The sequence below is a fragment of the Galleria mellonella genome, unplaced genomic scaffold (genome assembly GCF_026898425.1).
Source record: "Galleria mellonella isolate WM207_F2 unplaced genomic scaffold, CSIRO_AGI_GalMel_v1 utg55, whole genome shotgun sequence".
Classification (NCBI taxonomy): Eukaryota; Metazoa; Arthropoda; class Insecta; order Lepidoptera; family Pyralidae; genus Galleria; species Galleria mellonella.
The window spans coordinates 5101061-5127757 of NW_026442115.1; the positions used below are offsets into that span (position 1 = coordinate 5101061).

Here is a 26697-nt window from a genome sequence, read left to right on the forward strand (position 1 = left end):
AAGGGAGTTTTTGACCAATATGGCAACACCGCCATATCCGTCAGCTCTATCATCACGGAGACTTGTAAAGCCTGAAATCCTAAAAGGATATCCTGGCTTTAACCAAGTCTCTTGTAGAGCTATTATAAAAGGATTATATTTATTAATCAAATAAAATAAGTCTGATTTCTTATTTGTTATGCTACGACAGTTCCACTGAATTATTTGGACTTTGTAATCCATTGTGAGAAGTTAATAATTGAGAAAATACATTGTACATGGCATCGTTGGACGGTGGTAAAGTTGTTTGTATCATTTTTGATTGCGATAACACTTTAATAAGCATGAGAATAATATCAATGATGGATTGATTATTGTCAATATTATTTGATGATAATGCACAACCATTAGAGGGAGCAGGAATATTATATTCCTTAACTATGGCTTCATGGGCAGAATGATCATATCCTTGTTGTATTTTTTGAGGAGAGCGTGGTTTAAGTGTAACTGTTTTTTTATATGATGATTGTATATGTGGTAATGATGATTTCTCTTTAAGGAAAGAAGATTGAAAATGAGATTTATTGGAAGGAGATGATGATGTTAATACATCTGAATATAGTTTAGAAGTTGGAGGATGAAATTTTGATGCTTCAGCATAAGAAACACAACTATGGGCCATTGTTTCTTTAATGGCTTTCTGACGTGCATATTCAGGACATTTTTTACTAATTGCTGAATGAGAACCATTACACAAGATACAAGAAACATTTTCCTCATCTACTTCACATTTATCACCTGTATGATTTTGCCTGCATTTATAACACCGAGGATTTGAACGACACTGCATCTTGACATGTCCGAACCTACAGCAGTTATAGCATTGGATAGTAGGGTAAATGTACAAATCTACAGTTAATGATGTGTAAAACATAAATACTCTTTTTGGCAATATTTGTCCATCAAAAGTAATAACAACGGTTTCAGTATTAATAAAACTTGGTTGTCCTTCATTAATTGTCTTTTTCTTTATTCTTCTGGTTTTTAGAATTTTCCCACAACCTATCGGTACTGATATATTTTGGATTACTTCCTCTTCTGTCCAATCTTTAGGAATACCCCTCACAATTCCCATACGGGTTACATGGAAAGAAGGTATAAATGCCTTAAAATTATGTGTCTCTAAGTTACTATTATTTAAAAATGCATTTGCATTTTCAAAATTTGAGAAAGAAAGCGATAAACGGTTTCTTCCTATTCTTTTGAGGCTACCATTCACTATATTATTTATCTTATTAGTGTGTAAAAAGCGACCAAATGCAATAGGATGTAATGTAGTGTTATCATTAGGATGTGTTTCATTTTTTTGTACATGAACGACATAAGGTGCTATATCCTCGGCATTGTACAAAGTTCTGCTTAAAGTACTGGGTGGAGAAGCAGGTTTAACAGACTCGGTATTGTTTACAACTGGTATTGATACTTGAGTTTGATTCTCATCTTCAATACATTGACAATCACTATCTTTAATTTTAGATTCAAGACCCTTGGTGTGCCTCCTTCGTTTTTTATTGCAATGTTTGCAAATGCGACGTTCACCACGTACTCGCTTACGTTTAGAACTTGCAACGCTATAACCATCTGTGTCCATACTAGATTCACCCAATATATCAAAACTATTATTGAATGGAATAGTTATATTTGCAGACACCTGGGGGGTTGTCCCCCCAGGGTCTATAGGTGGATCCATAATGTTAATATAGGTAATTTACTTACCAATATTTACAGCAACAAACACTATTACTACAAAATATACAATTAAATATACAATCTAATACACAATATATAAAAAAGACTAATCCTTATATAATTAAAAATAAAATTAATTTAAAGAAGATCAAAAAACACTCCCGCTTTTTTAAACGTTTCCCGCGCTTTTTCGACAGATATTATGCACATGTTTAATAGGCATGATCTATGGTCTACTATGCCATAATAAAATGCATAGATTTTTGACACTAGAGTCATACTTAAAGTAATTATTTGCTCTGTGGTACATAGGTAATTTCTTGTTCTTAGGTAATTCCTAATTCATACGAAGTTGACATATTATACATTATTTCTATATGAATGTAAATCATAGATTAAGAATAATATCATAATAGATGTAAAAAGGCGTTTACATTAGATAAATCATTCAAATTAACGTGAAGTTATTTTGGTACAGAATAATGTTTACCGAGTGTGACGCATGTCAAATATGACAGTCTCACTAATCTGTAAACAAGACGCAAATGAATATACCTAGCTATCACTACCTATGTAAAAGGCTCTTCGAAGAATTTCTATTTTATTATAGGTTAGATAAATGCATTCAACATATGTATTTCTTTACTGTTTGTTTATTTCAATTGAAGAAGTAGAAATATTATTATTTTATTAATATTAAGTTATTGTACTTAGCTAATGTTTATCGAAGCCTTTTTAGCTGGTATATGGGCATCAGTAGGAAGCTCTTTGGGAAAATTATCGGGATCTCATTATGTAGTAGTAAGTACCAAATTTTTTTTTTTCAATAATGTCTAGATATAATAACAACAAGTCGACTTTTCTAATATAGAAGTGTTTGTATAATTTACAAATACAAAAAATGTGTGTATAATAAATACCTTGTTAGGTCAATCTTATTGCAATTTTTCAGTTTTTCTAAACGAATTATATTAAAAATTCTATTCATTTTAAAAATTCTTTCACCAAAAAATTCTATAGATAGCTACATTATCAGCGAGTAACATGAGCTGTATTTTAATTAATAAAATGTGGGAAGACTGGGCAAGCTGCTGGAAATCTAATATTTTTATATGTCTGTATACATATGGGAAAATAATGAACTCACTTTGTTGCTTCCGACAATTGTTAGACTTCATCAGAACCTCTTCAAGTGTTTCTGTCGAAAATGACAAAAACATTGAATTAATTAATTTCTTGTATGTCTATACACATACGAGACACTGAATAAAAATGAACATAAGTTGTAAAAATAATATTTTTAAATGATTTACACACACTACCCTATCTGACTATCAGGGTGCAGTCGATAATCATTTCACCCCTTAAGCAGGGGTTTGAGTGATTATAGGTCGTTTTTGATCAGGTTTGACATAGTTCTAATCTTTGTTCTCGAGAAATGATTTCCAAATAGACCAAAATATAATTGCGATAGCTGCAAATTAGAAGACATATATGCTGTTAAAATTTATTTTTGACTTTTTTTTATTATATTTCGTTGTCTTGCCACTATAGAGCTATTTTGGAACTAAATTTAAGCGCAATTAAAAGTTACTCTTATATTTTGGTACTAGATCGCAATGCGAGACAGGCGTGACAAATATATATGTATGTATGTATCGCAATGGCGCTGTATTTGAATTGCACGATTATAAAGCAATCGTGCAACGTAATAACAATTTTGGCAATTGGCAATCATTCCGTTCAATTATTGCGATGTTTTTACCTCAAATATATAGAGTGCTAGTAAAGAATTAGGACTTTCTACAAAAAACCTACTTCAGTTGTGACAAAACTGGTTATTTTTATTTAAAAACAACACTACTGAACCGATTTTAATAAAATTTCTGTGAAACCAATCAGTAAGAATTCATTGCCCGGACCACATGGAAATGGGCTACCCTTTCTTTCCCGTGGGTGTCGTAAGAGGCGACTAAGGGAACTTAATGGTAAATGCAGCAGCATCCCTCTTAACCAAAAACATTACCTAAGAGAAATTGTGTTACCAATCCGCCTGCCATGCATGGCAACTACGAGTTAAATCCAAATTCTCCAACGGTAAACTGCCATAAGAAACGGGAACGTTCCTGGGGGAGGTCTATGTTCAGTAGAACGGTTGAAATGATGATCAATTTTTTAAGAATAGTCTTCCAGATAAAAATGAACTTTCCAAATCGGTTTACAACTGAAAGTTACGAGATAATAAATATAAAAAAGTATAACCGAATTAAGGACTTCCTTCTTTTTGAAGTCGGTTGAAAAGAGAAAATAATAAAATAAGCATACTAAAAGTTTCTTTTCTATGATTTTAAAAGTGTTCTGTTCCAAAATTATGTCGTCCGGCTTCAAAATGCTTTTGGGAGAGAAGCACTACATTTAAGCAGGTTTATAGGGTTATACACTGCATACCATCTCCCGGTCTTCATTCTCCTGTTGAGGCATAATCCGTCATCGAAAGGAGAATCTCCATCATGATTAATTCTTATGGAATTCGTCAAAATGGGCTAATTGGCTTGCTTTCATTCTAACTGGTGTTTCGCCAGCGTATAATGATAACGCGGACGGATTACTATTCCATTATCACTCATTTGAAAGAAAGGTTCAATTGAATGAAAAACGAAATGTTTAAAATATAATGGAGAGTACTTTGAAAAACAATAAATTTAATATTTTATTTTAACTTGTTTTATTCAATCTTATGCAAAACTTTCAGTTTGCCTTATATACTATAGGTAACCAGAACAGACATATAAATAAGGATATAAATATGTGAATCGTACCTGCGAGTATTGAAAGATAAGGCGGTATGTTGAACAACTAGACCATTATTATTATATTATTTTTAAAATGCATAAATTTTCTCAGAAAGAGCAGATATGGTAAACGAACCCTCGACAAAAACAGGCCGGAGTTTAACTTCACTATTTTGTAAAGTTTTTCACTTCATTTTGCAATATACTTTGACTTCACCTACATTTTCATCTACCTAATTTTCATATTCTGTAAGTTATGACAATGTACAAATGACGATAGCGCATTTGTAAGTGCGAGGGCTGGGCAGTAGCGTCTCTCTTAACACATTTCTAAAAGCCTGACTGTGGTTGCCAACCTGCCTGCCAAGCGTGGTAACTACTGGCAAAATTCCCCTTATGGCGAAGACTTATGTCCAGCAGTGGACCGTTAACGGCTGAAATAATAAAAATAGCGCACTTACCTTAGTTCACTAAACGGTCACCACCCTGAATCACGGAATAGATCTCTCATCGATCTTATTTGTTTATAAAATAGTAAAACTTGAGTTTGACTTTACAGAAAGGCACTACAGGGCATAGTGACATATAAATTAATTAATTTTAAATACATTATCGAGACTTAATGCGATCAAAAATCTTTGTAAGTAAATAGTACCTATATACCTGCTTCTTTATTTGCCGACTTTCGACATGAATTGCAACACGTCGTGGTCACTTAAGATAGTATTTAAAATATGTGTAAACAACGCGAAAGTTTAAAATTAACTTATGTATTAATTCTTCTGAAATTTTTCATATAAAACACAAGTAACAAATTTTGAGTATCTACATTTTAAAATGTTCCGTCTATGTTTTGTCAGTTGAATAAGTTCATCTAAAGATATTTTCATTAAAGTTGTCTAAATAGGCTACATTTCACTTTCTTTTCAGCTATAAATCAACTGTGTTTGTATGGCATATGACAGTATATTTACTCGGTACGGAGATTATCACTAGTTTTCAGGAAAAGTGACGTGTTACTATAGGCGTCGCAGTTATTCAATAAGTTGGGCCGTCAGCTTACCTGTCATTCCAAATCGTGTAAAAAAGAGAATAGGAAAATCCATATATTATATTTTTTATTTGACTAGGGTGAGAGTTACGTCATATGGGCCGGGTTGCTTGTTGCTATGGTGTTGGCTAATACATGGGGTTGCCGCCACTATCTCCGGTCACTCGACGCGGCCACAAACTCCGTCGCACCTACAGTCATATCCGCTGTTTCCAGTTACGTTCTTTCTGTAAGTTTCTTCAAATATAAATTTTGCTAGAATTTATACTTTGTCAAATTTAAAAATATGTCGTTATCGATTTGGGACTATTATAAAGATGATATTATTTTTTAAATACTACTTGCATTTAAAATTGTAAAAGTCGTGATAAGATCCCGTCAAGTATGTATACTTTATTGATACAATAAAATTATAAATAAACAAAGCCTGCATATAGGAGATATTTAAGAAAAAATATTAACAGTAATTGAACCTAACACAATATTTTTTAGAATTTTTGTCTGTCTGTACGTTAGTTCCGAAATCACGAAAAAAATCTGCATTACTGTGATCACAGTGTAACTTAAAATTTTTACTTAGTATACAATGACGCTTATCTGTGAGAGCTGTATACACCTTTAATTGATGTGTTCATATGGCCTTAAGCTTGGTAGGGAGGAGTGAGATCTTTTTATTCAAGTAAACTAAGATTTAAGCATTTTTGAATAGTAGTTTTTCACTTTTACTTATTTACAACATTGAACATTGCCTGCTTAATTGTTGTGAGCATATTGTTGGTGTGTCTTTTATAAATAAATAAATAAATTAAAACCTGATGTAGATCTTACTCGTATCTTGATATGTTAACTAGAAATGTTTTATTTTTTAATAAATAATAATGCAGTGGAAACCTTGCCTATGCTAACTGTATACACTGCTGGGTCACCAGTAAGGGATGACAAGTGAGAAAGAAAAGGCAGGTCAGTTAGCTATCACATTGCAGGCTCTAGCGATGTGATTGGTAGTTTGCATTACTAACAATCTCTTCCCCCATCTAGAAGTGGTTGCATACATACCTACTTGCAAAACTTACATATAGTTACAAAATTAGTTACATATAGTTTTAAGTTGGTTTTTTATGGAACAAATACTAAAAAAAAAATATCTTCTCTTTTATAAACAGGGCGTGATTGGCATAGCTTTGTTCGAGGAAGGTGCGTCAGTACGGTGGTGGGCTGGCGCAGTACTCATTATTATGGGCCTGGCGTTAGTGGCGCGACCACAGAACAAGCATAAACCTGCATAGCTTTCGTGTTACAACATATTTTTTACAAATGAAGGTCATTTAAACTTAGAAACTTAATGTACCGCATTCCAGCAATGAAGTATTATTTTTATATAGTAACTATGTACATTTAATAAAAGTAATCATGTTAGGTGTTATTTATAGAAAATGACTTGTTTTTAACTCCTAGGAGGAATAAAAAAGTTACTTTACTTGAATCATACAATAATTTATTTTGAATACCTACCCACCCAAATTTAATAGGCAAGTCGTTCTAAAGCAGGAATATTAATGGACTTGTGTATTCTACGGCAATTTATGCGTATTGTAATTTGAATCGTATTGTAATTTGTGTAAAGTGATTATTTTATCTCCTTGAATAACTTTGTGATATACTTATTTAGGGTATTTTTAGTGGATGATAATGTAATAGTAACCCCGCCTGCACTAACGGTATAATAACGGTGAGGATAAAAGCAGATCAGTTAGCCTATCATGATAAATTCACCTGAAATTAAACATTATAGCAGGGTATATTGCTAGCAAAGGGGGCTGTTAGTTCCCATTACTAACAATCCCTTTCCTACCACTTATTTAGGCACCAAACAAACTAATGTAACCAGTAAACATTTTATTTGATATAAATTAATTTAAAATTGTATACCATTAAAAATTTTCAAATTTTTTTATTATATATTAAAAATAATGTTTATCTAATTTAAATACTATAAAACCGAAGAAGTAAATTTCTAAGGTACAATTCAGTTTATATATTAATAGGTATATTTAATTCTTTTTTTGTTTAATGCTTTTAATTATATAAATCAATGAGTATAATTAATATGGTTCTATCTAATGTAATGCATTTTATAAGGCTGTTAACTTTACCTTAAGTAATAATTAAGGATTGTTATTGATGACGAGTCACTCCGAAGATTGTTGAGGATTATCTACACGTGACACTGTTATTAATTGTCCTATTAATAAAATCATATTTTAGATAAATGTTTTTTATTTATTACTGTCTTTTTTTTTACACAATTCTATCCGTACAGGAATAATGAGATTTCTTCCGTTTTCGTATTTAAAAAATTTTAAGTTTGTTTTCAATCGTTATATAATGTTTTTTTTTTACTACGTAGGTTTCTTGTAACAAATATTTAGAATTCTATTGTTCTAATACTGTGCTATAGTACTGTACCACAGTAACTTTACGCTCTATGACTAGAAATTTTTTTTTTATAACACAAGGAACAAATGAGCATGCGGTTCACCTGATAGTAAGTGATTACCGCCTGAATTTTATAATAACTTAACAAATAGATGGACAAAAATAAATTGTGCAGGATGCATCGAAGCTAACGTAATACTTGCTCATAGACAGTTGGATAGATGGTTTTTATTGTTCCCTTCAGAAGCTTTAAAATTTATTAGTAAAAAAATTATAAGAAAATACCTATGAGTACCTACAGAGAAAACAATAGGTCATATACTGGGGAATGCCAGAACGTGGTCTTGTTAACAAGCGCAAATTTTGGAATCACTAGGTTCCTAAAGAACATAAACTGTTCCACAAGCAGCTTAGATTGTGGCAGTCACCAGAAGAGGCATACAAGCATGCATCCGCCTTATGGTTAACGGTCTCCGTAACATATGCATGTTGACTAGAACTACCACACTCACAACAATTATCCAATTGCGATTTTAAGTGCTGAAATATCCGACTAAATTAGCGTAGTCTCTAGCTACCTTAATACATTAATCAGTTAGGACGAGAAGTGTCCATTTTAAAACTATTCAATCTTTTATCCCAGATGTCGACACGGGAATAAAAATAATACTGTATAAAACAATAAACTTGAATAGTAGCTACAAAATCCAAGACACTCGTACTAGGTTCAAAACTTTTAGGTACTACTTAACAACTCAATCTAATGGGTTTCGAATCTGTATCAAATCGAAAGTGTTTTCAGTTATACGAGTGGATTTATTGATGCAGGATTACTATTTTAAAATATGTTCATATATAAATAGATAATTGTGTCTATCTGTCTATAAGTTTATGTGAAAATTACAGTTATACTATATCCAAGTCAAGGCTGATTTGAAGAAAAAAAAAAGAAATTATAAAACGTAAACACTGTATCCAGATGCAAGCAACTAAGTATCCAGTAATGAAAATAAAATGCGTATAAAGTAACGTCACATAATTAAAATAAATTTATCCCGTTTGTACACAAAAAGTATCACTTTGGGCAAAAACGCGACGGTTTTTAACACAAAAGTAACTCACCCTTTGCTCAGCTTTCACCCAGCCACTGGTAGGTATGCTTATTACTTTTATCGATATCGATATTTTTAATTAGCGCAAAGGATATATACATTTTAGTATTGAATTATTTTTATTGAGATACGCAATTGATATGATTGATGACAGCAGCATAGTAGTAAAGAAAGAGGTGATAAGTAGAATCAAAAGACAGAAGATTGTGATAACTCATGTCGAAATAATTAATAATAGTAATTTTTTTAAATAGTTAATAATAAGTTAGAAATATAATGTCTCAAAATGAACTTCAACAAAATTAGCAACATTTAGAAGAAGCCAAATAAATCTAAAATTGACGGACATGTTAGAAGAGATATCTCTAGATTTCTTTTTGCATGTTTGTCAATTTTGGTTTTATTTGGATATTATGCATCGAATTTACCCATTATCCGTTGTAAGTGTATTTGTTCTATAATTTTAGTCGATTTCAAAGGAAAAAAGAGTATAATAAATTCAAAAGTATAGATGAAGTATTTGAAAACAAACAATACTTTTTCGATTCGAGTATAATTTTTTATTCATTCATTAATTAAAAATGGCATTCGTTTTTTTGAGTTTCCATAGTGAATAGTAGGGTACGTACTTATTATATCGGTTGTAAGCTTATTAACTGTTATCTATAGTAGTTTTATACAAGCGTTATAAAAGTTACACTACAGTTACACATACACATATATTTCGTTTAATAAAACAAGTTGAAATTATAAAGTTGCGTTTCTTTTTACAGTTTTTATGTTCCTAGGTAACTCGATGATCTCTATGACTTCATTCTTCAAGTTCAAGAGGACATCATTTTTTAGTCATTTTAGGGTTACAAACCTACAGGCCCTACGCGAAGAAGTCCTTTCTACCGAATTATGGTTAAGCTTTATTGTTAAGCTTTTTTATCTATCGACAAATTTATATCGATGTTAACGCATCACATTTGTATTTTATAGACGCAGTGACGCCGTCAGTGGCGCGCCGCGGGTCGAGTTCGCTACACGTATATTGTCGGTCTGTCTCGCAACTCCGCGACATACGGTCTACACGCCCCGTCTCGTTTGAAAGAATCTCGATCAATAATAAAAGCACGACCGAAACTTGATGCGTCCTTATCGTTATCATCCCATCCCTACACGTGTTCATCCGTCTTAATGCACTGCACATTTTTATATAACCGATTGTGATCGACGCCTATGTACTCGTAGAATCGCGTGGCGCACCGGCGTCAACAATGTAGCCATAGTGACGTGACCGTGTTGACAATTTGACAGATTATTATGAGGCTACCATGCAATAATTATTAATGAATTTTTATAATTAATTGTTGGGTGTTATTATTTTTTTTATACATTTTTTAAATCGACAATAATTCAATATATCTAGTTGTAAAAGTGTTATAAAATAATTGGTGAAAATGGGGAATGGAATGAATAAGGTAAATATAATTTTATTTATTAATGAATGATGAAATTAGTTTCCGTTATTGTTAATTTGTTCAGAATGCGGTTGTTTTGCGAGAGATCGTTACGTAACCACGACAGCGTAGCCGTTAGTAACACGTAGACGGCCCGTAGCGACCGTAGCTTCGTAGCCGCGAGTTCTTGAATTGCCGTATTCTCATTTAGATATCTTGTCAAGTTTTAAATATGTATATTAAAATAATAACTTTTTTAATTAAAGTATCGTGTATTTAATGCTTAAATTATTTAATATTTTTTTTTTATATAATGAAAATATTAACTTATACATAAGAACTTGTTAGTAGATTTTTAACTATAAGTAGACAGTTATATCAATGGGTGCTTTTGTAATTATCGCATTTTTCTATATATTACGACGATTTAGTAGAAGAGAAAAATGCTTGTAATATTAAGGAAATGCTTTTAATTTTCCGTGACTGTGCCCTGTCTGCACACAGATTCACGATTTGTGGATGTGAATGGAAATTTAAAAGCGTCCCTTTATTGTTGCATTGCACTTTTCTCTCATAACGATAAAATCGTACGATATTAGAATGCGCTACAGTAATTTATAAAGGTTTTTTTTTATAATAAACCCTGCTAAATATGATCTGTTATTAGATATCTTACTGCTTATAAAGCAAAAACCATATTTAAAAATAAAATATGCTTAGCGTAAAAATACAAGTAATATTAACCCTAGCGTACACAATTTAAAAAAAATCTAAATAAACGGTAAACAGACTCTGATAGTCAGAGTTGAAGGTTTCATTGAGCAATGTGTCAACTTAGCTATATATGACTTAATATCAAAATCACATTTGGAATACTGCCATATGGAGACAATTTTTCATTTATTTTAATTTACTATTTTATAAATGGCGCAATAAAGTGTACATAATAAAAATAATAATATAAAATGTTAAATTATTAGATAAATAATATAAATTCTAACTTTATGTTTTAATATTTACATGGGCTTTTTTTCTATTTCTATATTACTCTCTATTCTAATACTATTATAAATGTCGAAAATAAATTATTTAAAATTATTATTAACTACTAACTTCTATAAAAAATCACTTAATAATACCTACACTGTTGCTAGTTTTTTGAACTTACTGTTATCGAGTAGTATATATATTATATATACCCTCGATTCTGTTTTAGTATCTTTGGTAATTTATTATACGAAAAGGCATTAGGCTCGGAGATAAAAAGTACTTATTTTTAGTTAACCGAGTACAATGGCTGTCTGTGCGTGACATTATAAACTGTTATTTTTCTTTAATAAAACTCGATCTTTACTTGTATATTTTTATTTCTATTTCAATTCTTAACAAAGAACATTTTTCTTTCTTGCCATAAACAATATTTATTCTCTTATTACAAAACATAGACATAAAGTGATGTCAGTACACTAAACATATAAATACAAATGTACTCGTACACTGTCAATATTAAAAACCGTAAATTAGTTACAAATATCAAAATATTTTCACATTTTTTCAAAAAAGTTGTAAATATTATATGTAAAGTAGCCGCCTGCCTTGGCACTGCTCGGGTACAAGTTATTCACATTTTCATACAATTTTTCAAATATTTTCTTACAAACAAATCTCGTTCTGACAATTATAAACACATCAATAAAAAAATTAACTAAATATTTGCAGCCATTCTGAAGTGATGCGCTTCCATACATTCAGCATTTGATTTTTATTTACATAGATAGATTTGTAAATCGGTAGATATTGTTTATATGTTTTCCATAAGTACAATAAAGCATTAATCGATTCAGATTTGTGAGTATTCGCTTCTCCTTTGCATTATATATATTTTCATAGGCTATACAGAGTCATAAAATTGGCAATTCGCCTAAAAGGGGCTCGTAAAATAACGATACGGAGATGACATAACGTTTTTACCTATATCTTTGACAACATCTTGTTTTGGTCAGATTACCACAGGCATTGTCATAATTTTTTTTGTTGATAGTCATAAATTGTGCTAGGTATAAATATTATCTAATGTGGTATTTAAATATAAGCAACTGTACTGGCTTCGTATTAGTATCCTTTTAATCTCTTCGTAATATTATTTCTATTAAAAATAATCCTTATTGATAATATTTATTTATTTAAATTTCAATCTAAAATTATATAAGTAAGTATACATATAAAAGATTTAATACCTAATGGTGTCCTCTACCAGTCAACTATGAAGCAAATGGAAATTTAAGTTGGCGGTGCATTTATCACTAAAATGAGTACATCTAAATTCTTCTTTAAATTACAAGGTATAAAAATGCAAAAAGTAAGAAAAATGTCGCGGTGTGAGTGAATAACCTTATGCTGAATATTGTTGATATCTTCTACTAGTCCAAGTAAATATTTCAATTTAAAATACTAATTCTATCCGTGCGAAGCCGGGGCGGATCGATAGTTGGTAATATTATAAATAGAATGCAGAAAATTTGCGGCAATTCATTCCACTCCAAACAAAGTTTCCTTATTAGAAATTAGTTTTCCACTATCCGCGATGCCTTTGGGCATGCGTTTCTTACCCCTTGAATAAATTTAACTAAAACTGACTTCCAAATTGGTACTACCACGAAAGTATGTTAAATCAGTTTAATAGCCTCGGCCCAATTTCGTCTGGCAGTAGGTAATTGTTTCACTTATTTATTCAATCTAATTTTGTTCGTTTTATCTACGAATATCTAGTTCTGTTCTGTAGCAATGTATTTGTAACAGTTGTATTTTTATGATGTATTTTTATTTATTCTAACATTATAAATGTAAACGTGAGTTTGTTTGTTTATTATTGTTTTAATGCCTTAACGGCTTAATTAATCACTATGAAAATTGGTAAACGTATTATACGGACTGGAGAAGGATATAGGCTACATTTTATCCCGGTCAGGGAACATTTACTGGTCACGCGATCGAAGTCGCAGGTAACTGATAGTCTTATTTAAATAAAGCTGCAGAGAGGTCGAGCTTACCGGGTATACATACACCATACATAATAATGTATGTATGTTAGCAATGTATGTGTATGTTAGCAATAAGGCGGTTGGTTCCTATTACTGGGGGAGGTAGAGATTGTATTGGACACTAGAGACTCCTTATTGGTGCATTATATATTCCAGAAGTTTCTAAACTTCTAGAATAACGGAATACCTAACAAATACACTTTATTTTATAGAACCCCATATCAAATATATACAAATCAAAGGCACCGATATTTGAATAAGAACAAAAACTTTTTTTAACAAATATTTTAAAAGTAAATTCTATACTAAAAGTAAACCTATAAAAGTTAAGAGTTATTCTCAACATATTTTGTGCTAATTTAAAATAATATTTGTACTTAATTGTGGTATTATTTAACATCCAAAATAATGTATTTTTTACAACACAGATGGCAAATGAGCATGCGACTCGTTTGCCTTCTGTGTTCGCTCTCTCTCTCTCTCTCTCTCTCTAGTGAATTTTCTATGGAATCTTTAGGTTTCATGATCCACTTCACACACAAATCCACTTTAGAAATCGCCCATATAGTCTGTCCCATTGTGATTAGTTCTTAATAAATATGTCATGATTGACTAACTGTTTCGACTTTATTTACTCTAAATATAATATAATACTTAAGCCTCTTGTGTCAGGTAAATATTGTATTTATTATTTCTCTACCAGAGGGAGACTTTGTACAAAGGTCGATTGCTTGGGTACCTCTGTCCCATTCGTGTTTCAACCGTGAAGCAGTTGTGTTTGCATGGCTGTGTTTCGGTTTGAAGAGTGGGATATGGCGTGAATTTACTGGGTACAGAGGAATAACACCTGAGTCCTCAGGAATGGCAGCGCATGGGGGCTATCATGGGCGAAACAGTATACTCTGTTATGTCCATGGTACTGCTCATGTCTATAGGCGACGGTTACCACTTTCCATCAGGTGGGCTGTCAGCTTGTTTGCCATTCTAAGTTGTATAAAAAAAAAAAAAAAAAAAAAAAAAACCTCGGATCCTTCAAACGTAGCGTCAAAAGCAAGGGGTATCCTGGCACAGTGCGGTGACAATAGAGAGTAGAATATTCTCTTTTCGGTTGCCCGCATTCGTGGAACATACTTATATTGTCCCTGTGTTTGCTTACGATGTGTAGTCACTATAATTCAAGGTCACATGTTATGCTATTAAAAAAAATTTGATATACAAATTGGTGCTGCACAGGTATGACCAGACTATTACCAAAAATAAAAGATGAGAAATCCAAAGATAAAAACAGGACATAATTTAGATAAAAATAAATGAATGTCGTTTGCTCTTCTAGTTCAGCAAATGATATTCGACTGGGTTTAAATTAGATGCTGAAGCTAAATTGAATCACATAAATTTAATTGATATTCAAATAACGTAATAATTATTATCCGAAAGTCCAAAATGTAGGGTTCTTAGTCAATTTTTTATTCAAATTATGTGTAGGTTCTTGTACTTGGTGATATATAAGAATAATACCTATGCCCAATTTTGCCAAATATATATAAAACAATATTTTTTTTATTTCTAAAATTTTTATTTAATGACCGATAAAGCATTTTTAATATAATAAAAGATCATCAACAACCAATGTGTAGGGGGGGGGGGGGGTGGGTTAATACAAGTAATTTTAGAACAAACTAATTTTGAGACGGATAACTGGGATCTCTTATACGGTTAACATTACCTTCAGAGTTTACGAAAACAATTTCCAACCTCTCTCGACTCGACGGGAAGTCGGAAAATATCACCTTTATTAAACACCTGTTTACCTCAATGCGAGCTTTATATACGATATTACTTTTTTAACGCCATTTCGAAGTATCGTAGATTTATCAAGAATGTAATCATATTTGCTTCGATCATGTTATAAATAAATATATATTGTATGGATCTCGTATGGTTTACTTATATGTTACGAATCTAATAGACCGTTTGTTTATTGTAAAAACATCACGTTATAACTTTTGTAAACTAATTGTTTGCTTTTTAACCTCTGTATCACTCATATGTGATCTCTCTGTATTACTCATATTTGCTTTAAAGGATAGTCAAAACTTCAAAAATGTAACCGTATGATTGGTACCGTGGGCGTCACAGCGTATAATGTGATGCCTATGTTTATGAGCAATGGTTACCACCTAACATCAGGTGTGCTATCAGCTTGTTTATTAATTCGATGTCAATAAAAAAAGACATTAAAATAGAATAAACAAAATAAGTATCTCCTCCTTTTAAAGTTAATTAAAAATCTCTAAAATATCTGTTTTCTAGTACAACGTTTTTTCTGCTAAGTAGGTGATACATTTTAACGATGCCAATATTTTTACATCTTTAGGTATCTAGATAATGATCAAAGGTATGCGTCCTTTCTGTTTGGTTTAATAACGTATTCAGAGTCTAACCTAATTCTATTTGAAATGGGTTATCCAAAATATTTCAAGATCCGCAAACATCTCTAAGGTCCGAATTAAATGAAAACAATCACGAAGTAAATAATATTATTATGTGATCTAAAGTAAAAATAAATTGAATTGGGTGAAATAATTGAAGGCGGTTACAGCGTTAGCAATACCTATTACTAACGCCTTATTACATAAATCATTCCTCTTAACAGGAGGAGAAGTAGGCACACAAACAGGATTTTATATATATGAGTAGAGCCATATTTTACTTTTTTTTTTAAACAACTTAGAATGGCAAACAAGCTGATGGCCCACCTGATGGAAAGTGGTAACCGTCGCCTATAGACATGAGCAGTACCATGGACATAACAGAGTATACTGTTTCGCCCATAATACCCCCCATGCGTTACCATTCCTGAGTCAGGTGTTATTCCTCTGTACCCTGTAAATTCACGCCATATCCCACCCTTCAAACCGAAACACAGCCATGTAAATACAACTGCTTCATATATATATATATATATATATATATATATATATATATATATATATATATATATATATATATATATATATATATATATATACCTATTACGTATATGTACTAAGCTTAGCTTAGTTTATAGTTTTCTTGTATATATTCTGTGATCGAGTGTACAAATATTGTTTCTTCTGGGTCGATATCGTGCTCTTGACAACCCTAGTGTTGCCGCCTTCGTGGTATAAAGAAAAAGTCTATTAGACTTATTTATTACTATTTCTATATTAATAATGACACTTTTCATAATAAATATTTATTTAAAATAAAATACTATACTATACTTATATCAAAATTTATATAAGTAGGAACCTTTGCACGTAGTAATTATTTTTCTCACGTTACAAATCCGCAGCTCTTGTCAAATTAAAAACTTTATGGACTTAGTTTTGATGTTTGTTGGCAGGTTCTTCATGGGCTGTACGTGGGTAACTATAGGGACTCAAAGGACCCGGTACAGCTTGAAAAGTACAAAATCACACACATACTGTCCATACACGACGCAGCTAGACGATTGCACGCTGTAAGTATTTACACTAATACATACCACAAAATCATAATATTATATAATAATAGTTATAAAATCTATATGTAGTAAATATATACATACATATGTATATATATTATGCTAATATTTAGAAATTTTGAATATCATGGTAATGATTGTCATTAAAATGTAATTCATGTATTTTCTTTTCGTATAAATTAAACAAAACAAGTGTTTTTTTTTACGCCTAGATTGCCCCTTATCCCAGATTTTGAACAGGTGCCCATATTAATTATTTAATAATGAATAATAAATCCCATAGACAAGTGCAAGAGAAAAAAACTCGAATTAAATTTATACCGAACTGTCTGGCCAGTAATAGTAGACTAATGTTTTCCTCTAATGTATAAATTGCCATTTATTTTGAAAAAATGTAATTTCTAAAATCTTGCAAAAATCTTCGAAAAAAGGTTTAACAATGGGTTTACTTCATGTAAATGATTATCCTAATCGTCCAAATAACTAGAAACAAACCTCGCGTCCTAGCCTGCGGCCGGAGCCGCTTTCCCTCATTCCCGAGGGAATTCTCAAAACCCTTTCTTGAATAATTTACATAGAGAATCTCTACAAAGTTTAAGTTTAGTAGTATTTAAAAGCAAAACATTAATATTAAGCACAATATCATATTCATTTATTCAAACGATGCCAGACTTACACCTGTTGCGAAACTGTTTATGGGTAGTCGATAAAAACAAATATTGAACCCTCAAATATTCAAGGCATATTTTGTGTATTTGCAAGTTAAAATAATCACTATTATCATAATAATACACGTTCACTAGACATTGGTCTCTCTCCCGTAAATAACAAAATAACAGAGAAATAATCCCTATAATAAATATCCCTGTACATATCAGGCAGCGTCATCTAGTTTTAAACTAAGCAAAGCTTGTTCAAGTTAGAAGGAGGATAATAACCTATTTTTAGTTCTTTGCAACCAGATGTTAGATGTAGAATATTATTTATAAATTTTCTTTTCTCGAATTAGTATATTGTGCTTTATTTATCTAGACACAGAATTAAAAATAATAATATTTACCTCTTACGACATTATGCGCTTGAAAAGTATAATATAGTAGTAAATACCTGTAACATTCAATTAAAATAAAATAATATAATTAAATTGTTATGTAGTAACAATAGTTCTACAGTGTTATTAACAAAAATCTATAATATACTGTGAAAAAGTTATTAGACAGGGACTTTATTCCGAATTAGGTACGTTGTTGTTATTCGACTTGCCTTATCGGATTTCGCCGGAATCCTATCTTATTCTGGTTGGATAAACTTCATATTCTTGAATAATACTCTTGGTATTTTTTGAGTTAAGACGGCTGTTTATGTCTTTTCCGAGAATAATGAAACCTTCCATTCGTCTTGTAAGCAGGTATATTATGTCTCTCATCTTTTTATTTCAATGAAATGAATAGATTGTTGTATTGAGTGTTTTATGTATTTATTTTATATTATATTTATTTATTTATTTTATAGAGTGTTTTATTTTATTAACATTATAATAGATGACTGTATACTGCAATGACAGTTGCCACTTGTGCAATACAGTGATGCGAGTTGAGAAACTAAAAATTTTATAAGAAATATCAAATTTATTTTCGTAAGCAATTAGTTATTTATATATATATATATATATATATATATATCTTCAATCCATATAAGGCGTGTATACTAAATTTCATAGTGATTGGTTAAGTTGTTCAGGTGCTATAAGTTAATAAATATACAAACTCACTTTTACATTTATAATATTAGTAAGAGCAGTAAATATCAGCAGATATGTCAATAAAATTAATAGTATTATATTTATTCTGAATCCAAGCAACCAATAAGCAACGCGTTTGTTTTACAAGAAATCAGAAATAAAATTTCCGTCTCGTAAATATAAATTTATTCCTTACTATTTTTTTTATATTTGTATATTGACTTTCTGCCTATATTGGGGAGAGAATGTAAACACTGTCCAAGCAGACTTTTATAAGATAGTATAAAAAAACTATCTTCAATTAGTCACTTTCTATTAGACTTCCCTCAGGGTCAACATCATGTCTTTAATATTTATTGATCATATTTAGGAAATAAGAAAATGTCACTGTTAATAATTATGTTGGTAGCTCATTTAATGCTCATGTCGTAGACAGTTTTGCTACGTCATGTTAACCATTAACAAAAATTACATCTTTATACAGTCAACAAACGATCGATAGCTACCTGATTTATACTAACTGTGAGTGAGCACTTTTGCAATTCAATTTTCATCATCATCATCATATCAGCCGTTAACTGTCCGTTGCTGAATAGTAGGGCTCTCCCATAAGGGACGGTTTTGCCAATAGGTGCCACGCCTGGCAGGCGAAACCGCAACCGCATTTAGTCTTTTGGTGATGTTTTAATAGGGAAGCTGCTGTCTATCCCTCGATCATTATGTTCGTTTAGTCGCCTCTTACGCGAGTGTCCCGCGGGAAAGCAAAGGATGACCCATTCTTTGCCGAGTCGAGTTATTTAGTTTTGTCGTAACAAAATAAGGCAAGACACAATTTTATCATCTTGATTTAAAAATAAGTAAACAGTGGAGCTACAGTATGAGTAATATAAATCAAAACAATAATTTTTAGAATTTTTGCCTGTCTGTATGTTTAATCTGGTATCATGTAAAAAGTACTGCACTAAAACCAGTTTTCGCAGATATGTTTCTCAAGGTGGAACTCAAAATCTGACATATACTTTATTTTGGTATTTTATCTAAAAGTGGCCTATTTTATGGGTTTTCCTACTACTAAAATTAACACATAAAAAATTGCGGGTAAAATCTAGGACTGACACACATTTTCGCTGTGTGTGTGTGCAGAACCTTATTATGAGTACTTTATTATCTAACCACTAGTTAGTAAGTACGTAACCTACAAACAGTAACTACCACTCTAGTAACTAATCTGGGTCACCTAATAGCTTTCTATATGGCTCTGCAATTGACGTACGTAATTACGTGTTTTAAATATAATCCGTCCACTGCGACCCCTCTAAAATTACTAATTCAAAAACCAATAATCAGCCGTAACTGGCAATTTTGTCCGTGATTTTTTTGTTTATAATTTTTTTCTTAATTTTATAATTTACGAACAACCTGACTGCCCACTGGACGGAAAGTGATAATCATCGTTTACATATCATAGACATCACAGTATATACAGTGACGCATACGGTACACGATATGGGTCGAGATTCGCATATCGAAACAAGCTCGGCTACTTGGCGGCAACACAGTGGAAATATTCATGCAGATGACATTTGTTCCTTTTCCCTCTGGTCTCTTAGAACCCTCCTACTACATACATACGTCTAAAGTACACAATGGATTTTGATACGGTTTTCGCTGACAAGATTTGACACCCTTAGCAAACAATACAAACGACCTCGTTTGTATAGGATTGATAGAAATTGAATATATCGTATATCTTGAATGTCCTCGATCAAATTTCGCAAACGTTCATAATATGCATAAGGAAGCTACTTCGATCTACCGATTAACTTTGACACGGTTATTACATCGAAATAGGTCTTGGAGACTGTATTATTCATAACATTAGTTGGAACTGAAGCTCAGCCGTTGTAGGAACTTAACTAATTGTATTAAACATAATTGAGTCAACATCTTCACGCCCTTGTCGGGTCCTTAACTAGTTTGTTAACATACCTTTAATATGATTAATAATAACTGGAGGGAAGCTTACGCAAACTTCTGCGAAGGTAAAACCGCGCGTACCACTTGAAAGTATATCTACAAAGTGATTTTTAAATTTTTAACGACGGGAATCGTTTTTTTTTTATTTTATTTCCCCACCTATCATTACAGACTAAAATGAAATTTGTTTACGCAATAACATAATTGTACTGCCATTGTCATAAGTTAGTAGAAAGCTTTTCTATAGATGTATAACTTCACAGTACACCTAAAACGTATTACTATGTATTTATAAGCCTCAATATTTATACTTATTTTATATTTACAGTCGAACGACGGTTCAGCGGTTAAATTTTAAGGTCACTGAACACTCATTAAATTCTTTTTATTTTAGGGAACCTGGTACTAAATAAAAAACGAAATAAAAATAATGTATGCTCACGACTATAAATCGTATTATAGTCAATATGGTAGGGGGCGGGCCTACCGCCATATCTTGGATTATTAAAATTTAGATGAACATACAAAGTTTTTGGTGTCAGTCAGATCTTTAACCTTTATGATCGTGGTAGTTAACCCACTGTACTAAGAGTGTTTCGTACTAAATATTAATAGATCCTTACCAATATTAGGTATAACAATGAAAGTGAGTGTATTTGTTACCTCTTGTTATTATCGTGCTATTTGACATAGTTTTAATATGGAGTATGGAAGACGTAAGTTAAATACTGTTTATCTAAGGAATTCAATATTTTTCGGTGCAAATGAAGTCGCAGGCATAACTACTATTAATATAACCAGTACAGAAAATTACATGTTACATTATTCTTAAAAATATTATCATAATTATATTATCAATAATATATTATATAATAATTTATTTTATTTTATAAATATATAATAGTAATATATAATTTATTTATTTTATTTATTATACAATAATTATATTATAAATATTATCATTATTATATTATCATATTATAATATTTATTTTAGATTTACGGCCAAGCGGCAGTTCAACTGTTCCTTTTTTAGGACATTGAAATTCATTAAACTCATTTTAATTTCGGGAAACCCATAGTAAATAATAATGAATGGATGTAAATTTGTATGTTGACTATTTGCCTTTTGTTTGCTTATTCAAATCACGTAGATAAAGTCGTAAGCATAGCTATAAGGATACTGAAATAAATTTAAGGTTATTTATAAGTATAGACTCCGCAGATAATCGACAGTGTTTATTTTAGCGGTAATATAAAAAGCCCTAAACCCTAAAATTGCAAGCTACAACGCACACGTGCTGTGCAGGTGTATGTGCATGGTTTAAACAAAGGAAAATTTTGCCTGTGAATAAAATGACCACGGTCTGCTGCTTTCAACTTTATAAAAAAAAATACATCATCGAAAAAGTATTATTGCTTTTTTTTTCTTTCTTTTCTCGATTAATTGAAAATTATAGACGAGAGTAAGGAGAGAAATGGAAAAAGTCCCTTTAAATGTGTTCTAGTACATGAAAGTTTATGTGAATAATTCTATAGTAAATTATTTAACTATCCATGTAAATGAGAGCAACAATGAAATATTCCTGTAACTGCAAATTAACAGTGAAGAAAGTTTGTTATCTATTTAGTGTTTTGTTGGTGTCAATTTTTAGCCGCAAAAATGAAGAGTGCGTTGCCAAAGGATAAACCAGGCAAAATGCGAATCAGAGCTTTTCCCATGACTATGGATGAAAAATATGTAGAGAGTATATGGAGCTTACTATTACTATTATTGTTTTATCTTTGCTCTTGATTGTAAGCATGCTTAGACAAATCCGAAATATACAAGTAGACATGCACTTATAAATGCTACAGATTCGCAGAACCCGTCTGACGTTTCCCTGGAACCCTCTTTAGGAATCGCTGAATTAGATTGTTTGTCTGGCTCTGCTATGCCAAAAACAAGGTATTTGATAAAATTGTTTTCCTGTTCTTTTCGTAAACATTGTTTAGGAAGTGACATAAAGTGGCCATATGAAACATACCATATGATGGTAAATATTCCTAATTTAAAGGTTGATTACAAAATTGTTATAAACCATTACAAATATAATATTTTTTTACTTGTAGTTCTGCTTGAAATATAGGTACTTACTATCTATGGTATTCTTATGTATACATAGTTTTATAAATGAAATAAAATAGTAATTTATATGTATAATGCTTAATAAAATATAATAATAATTTAATAAATATAATAATATATTTTTTATGCAGACAAATAAGCTGACGACACCTTTTAATAATAATATCAGTTACATGAAAACTGTGTCCCTGTATCATTGTATAAATCACATTTGTTGCTTCTCAGAAAATCGTCCGACCAAAATCTTTCGCTTTGCTTTATTTCATATAAGCGAAGCCTTAGTTAAATGTTATTTAAATATATTATCTTACTATTTATAGTTTTTTTCTTTAACAAAAGTGGTGTAAGCTCTCTAAGGAGACCCTCACATTTACAAAGGAACATTTATACCGGTCCTCTTGGGACTTGCTTCGATCCGGATATCAGTGTGATACGGGTATTTGACAGACATATAATTGCAATTTGTCAGGTATTAATCTTCTGAAATAGCAATGGGTCAGAGTTATATTCATTATACCTATATGTATGTATGTAATATTGAGAACATGTTTATATATTAATTATATATAACTTTGATAATAAATGTCTGGATTATCTGTGTGCGAAAAATTATTCATTTGGGCTGGATTAAATAAAAAGTAACATTAAAATATTTCTAAAAAAATTACATTTGGAACTTGCAATATTTTACGTATTTATCTATATGTAATTGATAATTTACTACTGTTATGAAATGGGCATATTTTAATACAGGTTATTATATTAACCTATTTAGGGGCTCAGTTCTAAAACCATAATTACTGTACCCTTATAAAATTATAATATTAATATTAGTTAGGAAACTACAGTTATGTTTTTTTACGAATAAATCTCATTTAATTTAATTTCAGATATGTATAATTTTATTATTTCCCTCGCCTTTATCTGCTACTTCGTCCGCATAACCGAGATATGTTCTCTGAATGCGATAAAAAGAAACCTATGTGTTCCTTCACCTCATATAGTACGTGTATTATACCAAACTTCATAGTGACTGGTTAAGCAGTTAAGATGATAATAAACGGACTCACATTCATATCATAATATTAGTTATTTCATGAAGCTCTGATGCGTGATTTAGGTGTATTCATAAATACAAGTATAATTATTATATTATGCATGTAAATTACGTCCAATAGAAACAGCGAAATTTTCAGGTCAGGTCGTCTAATTATATAGGCATTTAGTTTATATATTTTCACGACAAATCTGTTGCTGAATAAACAATACAAATATACGTATGTATATATGCTGGCTGGGCACCAGTGACGGATAATAGGTGAGAATGATAGGGTAGATCAATTAATCAGGTTTCAAAGGGGGAACTGTGGGGAGATCGTCTAACTAATTGCTAGCAATGGGATTGTAGCTCCGTTACTAACAATTTCTCTCTTCCAATATACTTATTTAGGTATTTAAACTTATTTTAAGTATAACAGTGAATTAATGTTTTTCGTAGCGGCATGGTACGCTGAATCAAATCCGATTTAATAGAAATTCCTGACTGTAACTCACTAATCGTATTCAAAGATGACATGACTGGCGGAAGCGGACAAAGCAAATCGAGCTCAATAAGTTCAAAGCTCCGTAAATCAAGGCGACCTCTTTGCAGGTCACAAACGTTTGAAAACAACGAATGTCTAGATAGTGGGGGTGGGTAATATTATACAGCAATGTCTATATATGTATTTTAGTTACAATATTTATATACTTGTTCATTAATGAATAAGTTATAATGCCTGTAATTAAAAAAAAATATATTGGAAAAATTATATTATAAAAATTATTTGTTTCTGCATACCCTAATGGGAGACAGGCGTGACAGATATGTATGTATGTATATGGGCTAATAGATTTTTAACATATTCTAAAATGAATAGGTATCCGACCGATATGGGCGATATCGAAATGGGTGATGACATTTTTTCCGCCATCAATGTCCAGAGGAACTCAATTGGTCCTCATATTAATCTTGCCTCCAGTAGGCATGAAATTATATTATTTTATATATTTATATAAAATTAGCTATTAAATTTAATATTTATTTTAAATTATATATTAATTAGACAAAGGATACATTCTTTTACAATTGGGCTCGATTCCAAATTAGCATTTCTCTCAGACGCACACTTGACCAGTTTTATGGAAAGTTTTTATTTGGATTCAGACGAGGATGATCAAATAATTTGTAAAAATTTTGAATAAATCAATAAGTAAGTAAGTACACTTTTCTCATCGACTCGTGACAGCTGACATTTGCATACTTTGCATATTGTTATTATCTAGTTACAAACACATGTCTGGTTCTCATCTGTTATTATTATTATATACTTAACAACTCATGAGCAATAGGTTATCTACTAATCTAAGTACCAAGTATAATGATACATACTTTCCCAAATAAAATACATTTTTAAAATCAAAGTTCTTTAGTTTGATAAGGAAAAACTGATTTTTTTATGCAATTCAGAAAAGCAAATTAGCTGACTACCCATCTGATGGTAAGCGGTAACCGTCATCTATAGACATGAATACACTGACAGAGTACACTGTGTCGCCCATAATACTCTTATATGTGTTGTATGTTGTATATGCACTCATAATTAATTTTGTTTCATTGTTAACTTTCACGATGTTTTATATAATTTCATTTTTTTTATTAGAATATAATTGATATAAAGTTATGGATTTTAATATTTTTATATCCATTTGGTACAGTGTGCCACTTATCCTGATTTATTTTTGTAACGGCTTTACTGCTGTTAAAGGCGCCAACTGGTGACAAACAAACATCTACTTCACAAAATTTAATATACATGTGAATTTAGAATGGACAAGGAGATAGTCTACTTTCTGTTCCAATCAGTCAATATATCAGGTCACGCAGACGAAACCGCGGGTAAGAATTTGTATTTTTGTATTTAGTACAGTCTACATAACAAATTCATAATTGTGTACCTGTATTCTCGTTTCATATAGATTTAAAATTAATATGTTATCAACATGAGCATAGATGTACTCGTCATTGAGTTAGTAACAAACTCACGATAACGCGGGAAAGGATTTTGCATACTGAATGCCCTCGTTCCAGTCTCGCTTTAAATATTCAAACAGTCTAGTTTTGTACATAGCACTGCAGGGATCACTGATTGTGCAGACGTGCATATACATTATTTTGTGTACTTACAGTTTTCTATCAGAGGTACTATTGGGATATTATTCACTAGCCATATTTCGCTATAGTGTTTTAGTATATACAGTATCTAAGTTAGGATATGTCCTATCTGTGTACCAAATTTCATTTAAATCCGTTCGGTAGTTGTTACATGAAAAAGTAACAAATATCCTTCCTTCCTTACAAACTTGCATTTATTAATAGAATGTTTCTCGCAAGATTGTCGTGCCCAGGATACTTCTTTATGAAGTGTAACACTACCTGCGTTGTAGTTACGCTCTGACGGGGTGAGAGTTACATGAGGTTGAATGGTCCATTGACCCATTGTGATGAATTTATCAGGAATAAAGCTCACTGATTTCCAGGGAGACCACTTCAACGTCTATCTAACAAGGATATATTGCTAGCATTGAGACCACACGTACCCAGACTATAGACTCTAAAGGTCGTTAATTCTGTTCTGGCTGGTTCTGGTTCCTTAAAGGATTTAAGGTGTTCACCTTAAATCCTTTAAGGAATAAATTC

The 26697-nt window shown here is 31.3% G+C and overlaps 2 protein-coding genes and 1 long non-coding RNA gene across 4 annotated transcripts in view; all 3 read left to right on the plus strand.

Annotated features, from left to right (window-relative positions):
- Nucleotides 1-662, plus strand: LOC128201573 (uncharacterized). Its single transcript, XR_008253299.1, has 2 exons — nt 1-284; nt 539-662. It is a non-coding gene; the product is annotated as an uncharacterized LOC128201573 (long non-coding RNA).
- A 1610-nt stretch (nt 663-2272) lies between these two features.
- Nucleotides 2273-7854, plus strand: LOC113521359 (uncharacterized). Its single transcript, XM_026906882.3, has 3 exons — nt 2273-2529; nt 5651-5800; nt 6735-7854. The coding sequence occupies exons 1-3, from the start codon at nt 2446-2448 to the stop codon at nt 6855-6857; spliced, it is 357 nt and encodes a 118-aa protein (XP_026762683.2). The 5' UTR covers nt 2273-2445; the 3' UTR covers nt 6858-7854.
- A 2237-nt stretch (nt 7855-10091) lies between these two features.
- LOC113521385 (dual specificity protein phosphatase 22) overlaps nt 10092-26697 on the plus strand; it is a 38954-nt gene continuing 22348 nt past the window's right edge. Inside the window, exons 1-2 of one of the 2 annotated variants that reach the window (XM_052898972.1) lie at nt 10092-10585; nt 16994-17110. In XM_052898972.1, coding sequence (XP_052754932.1) covers nt 10565-10585; nt 16994-17110 — 138 coding nt within the window. In that variant the 5' untranslated portion in view covers nt 10092-10564. The remainder of the gene's footprint in view (nt 10586-16993; nt 17111-26697) is intronic. The other variant, XM_026906912.3, reaches the window with a different exon arrangement.

Bases quoted from the DNA above. Each gene is read 5' to 3' on its own strand.
- LOC113521359 (XM_026906882.3), top strand. From the start codon at position 2,446: ATGTTTATCGAAGCCTTTTTAGCTGGTATATGGGCATCAGTAGGAAGC. The intron at 2,530-5,650 runs GTAAGTACCAAA...TTATTTGACTAG, and splicing joins CGGGATCTCATTATGTAGTA to GGTGAGAGTTACGTCATATG. The intron at 5,801-6,734 runs GTAAGTTTCTTC...TTTTATAAACAG, and splicing joins TTTCCAGTTACGTTCTTTCT to GGCGTGATTGGCATAGCTTT.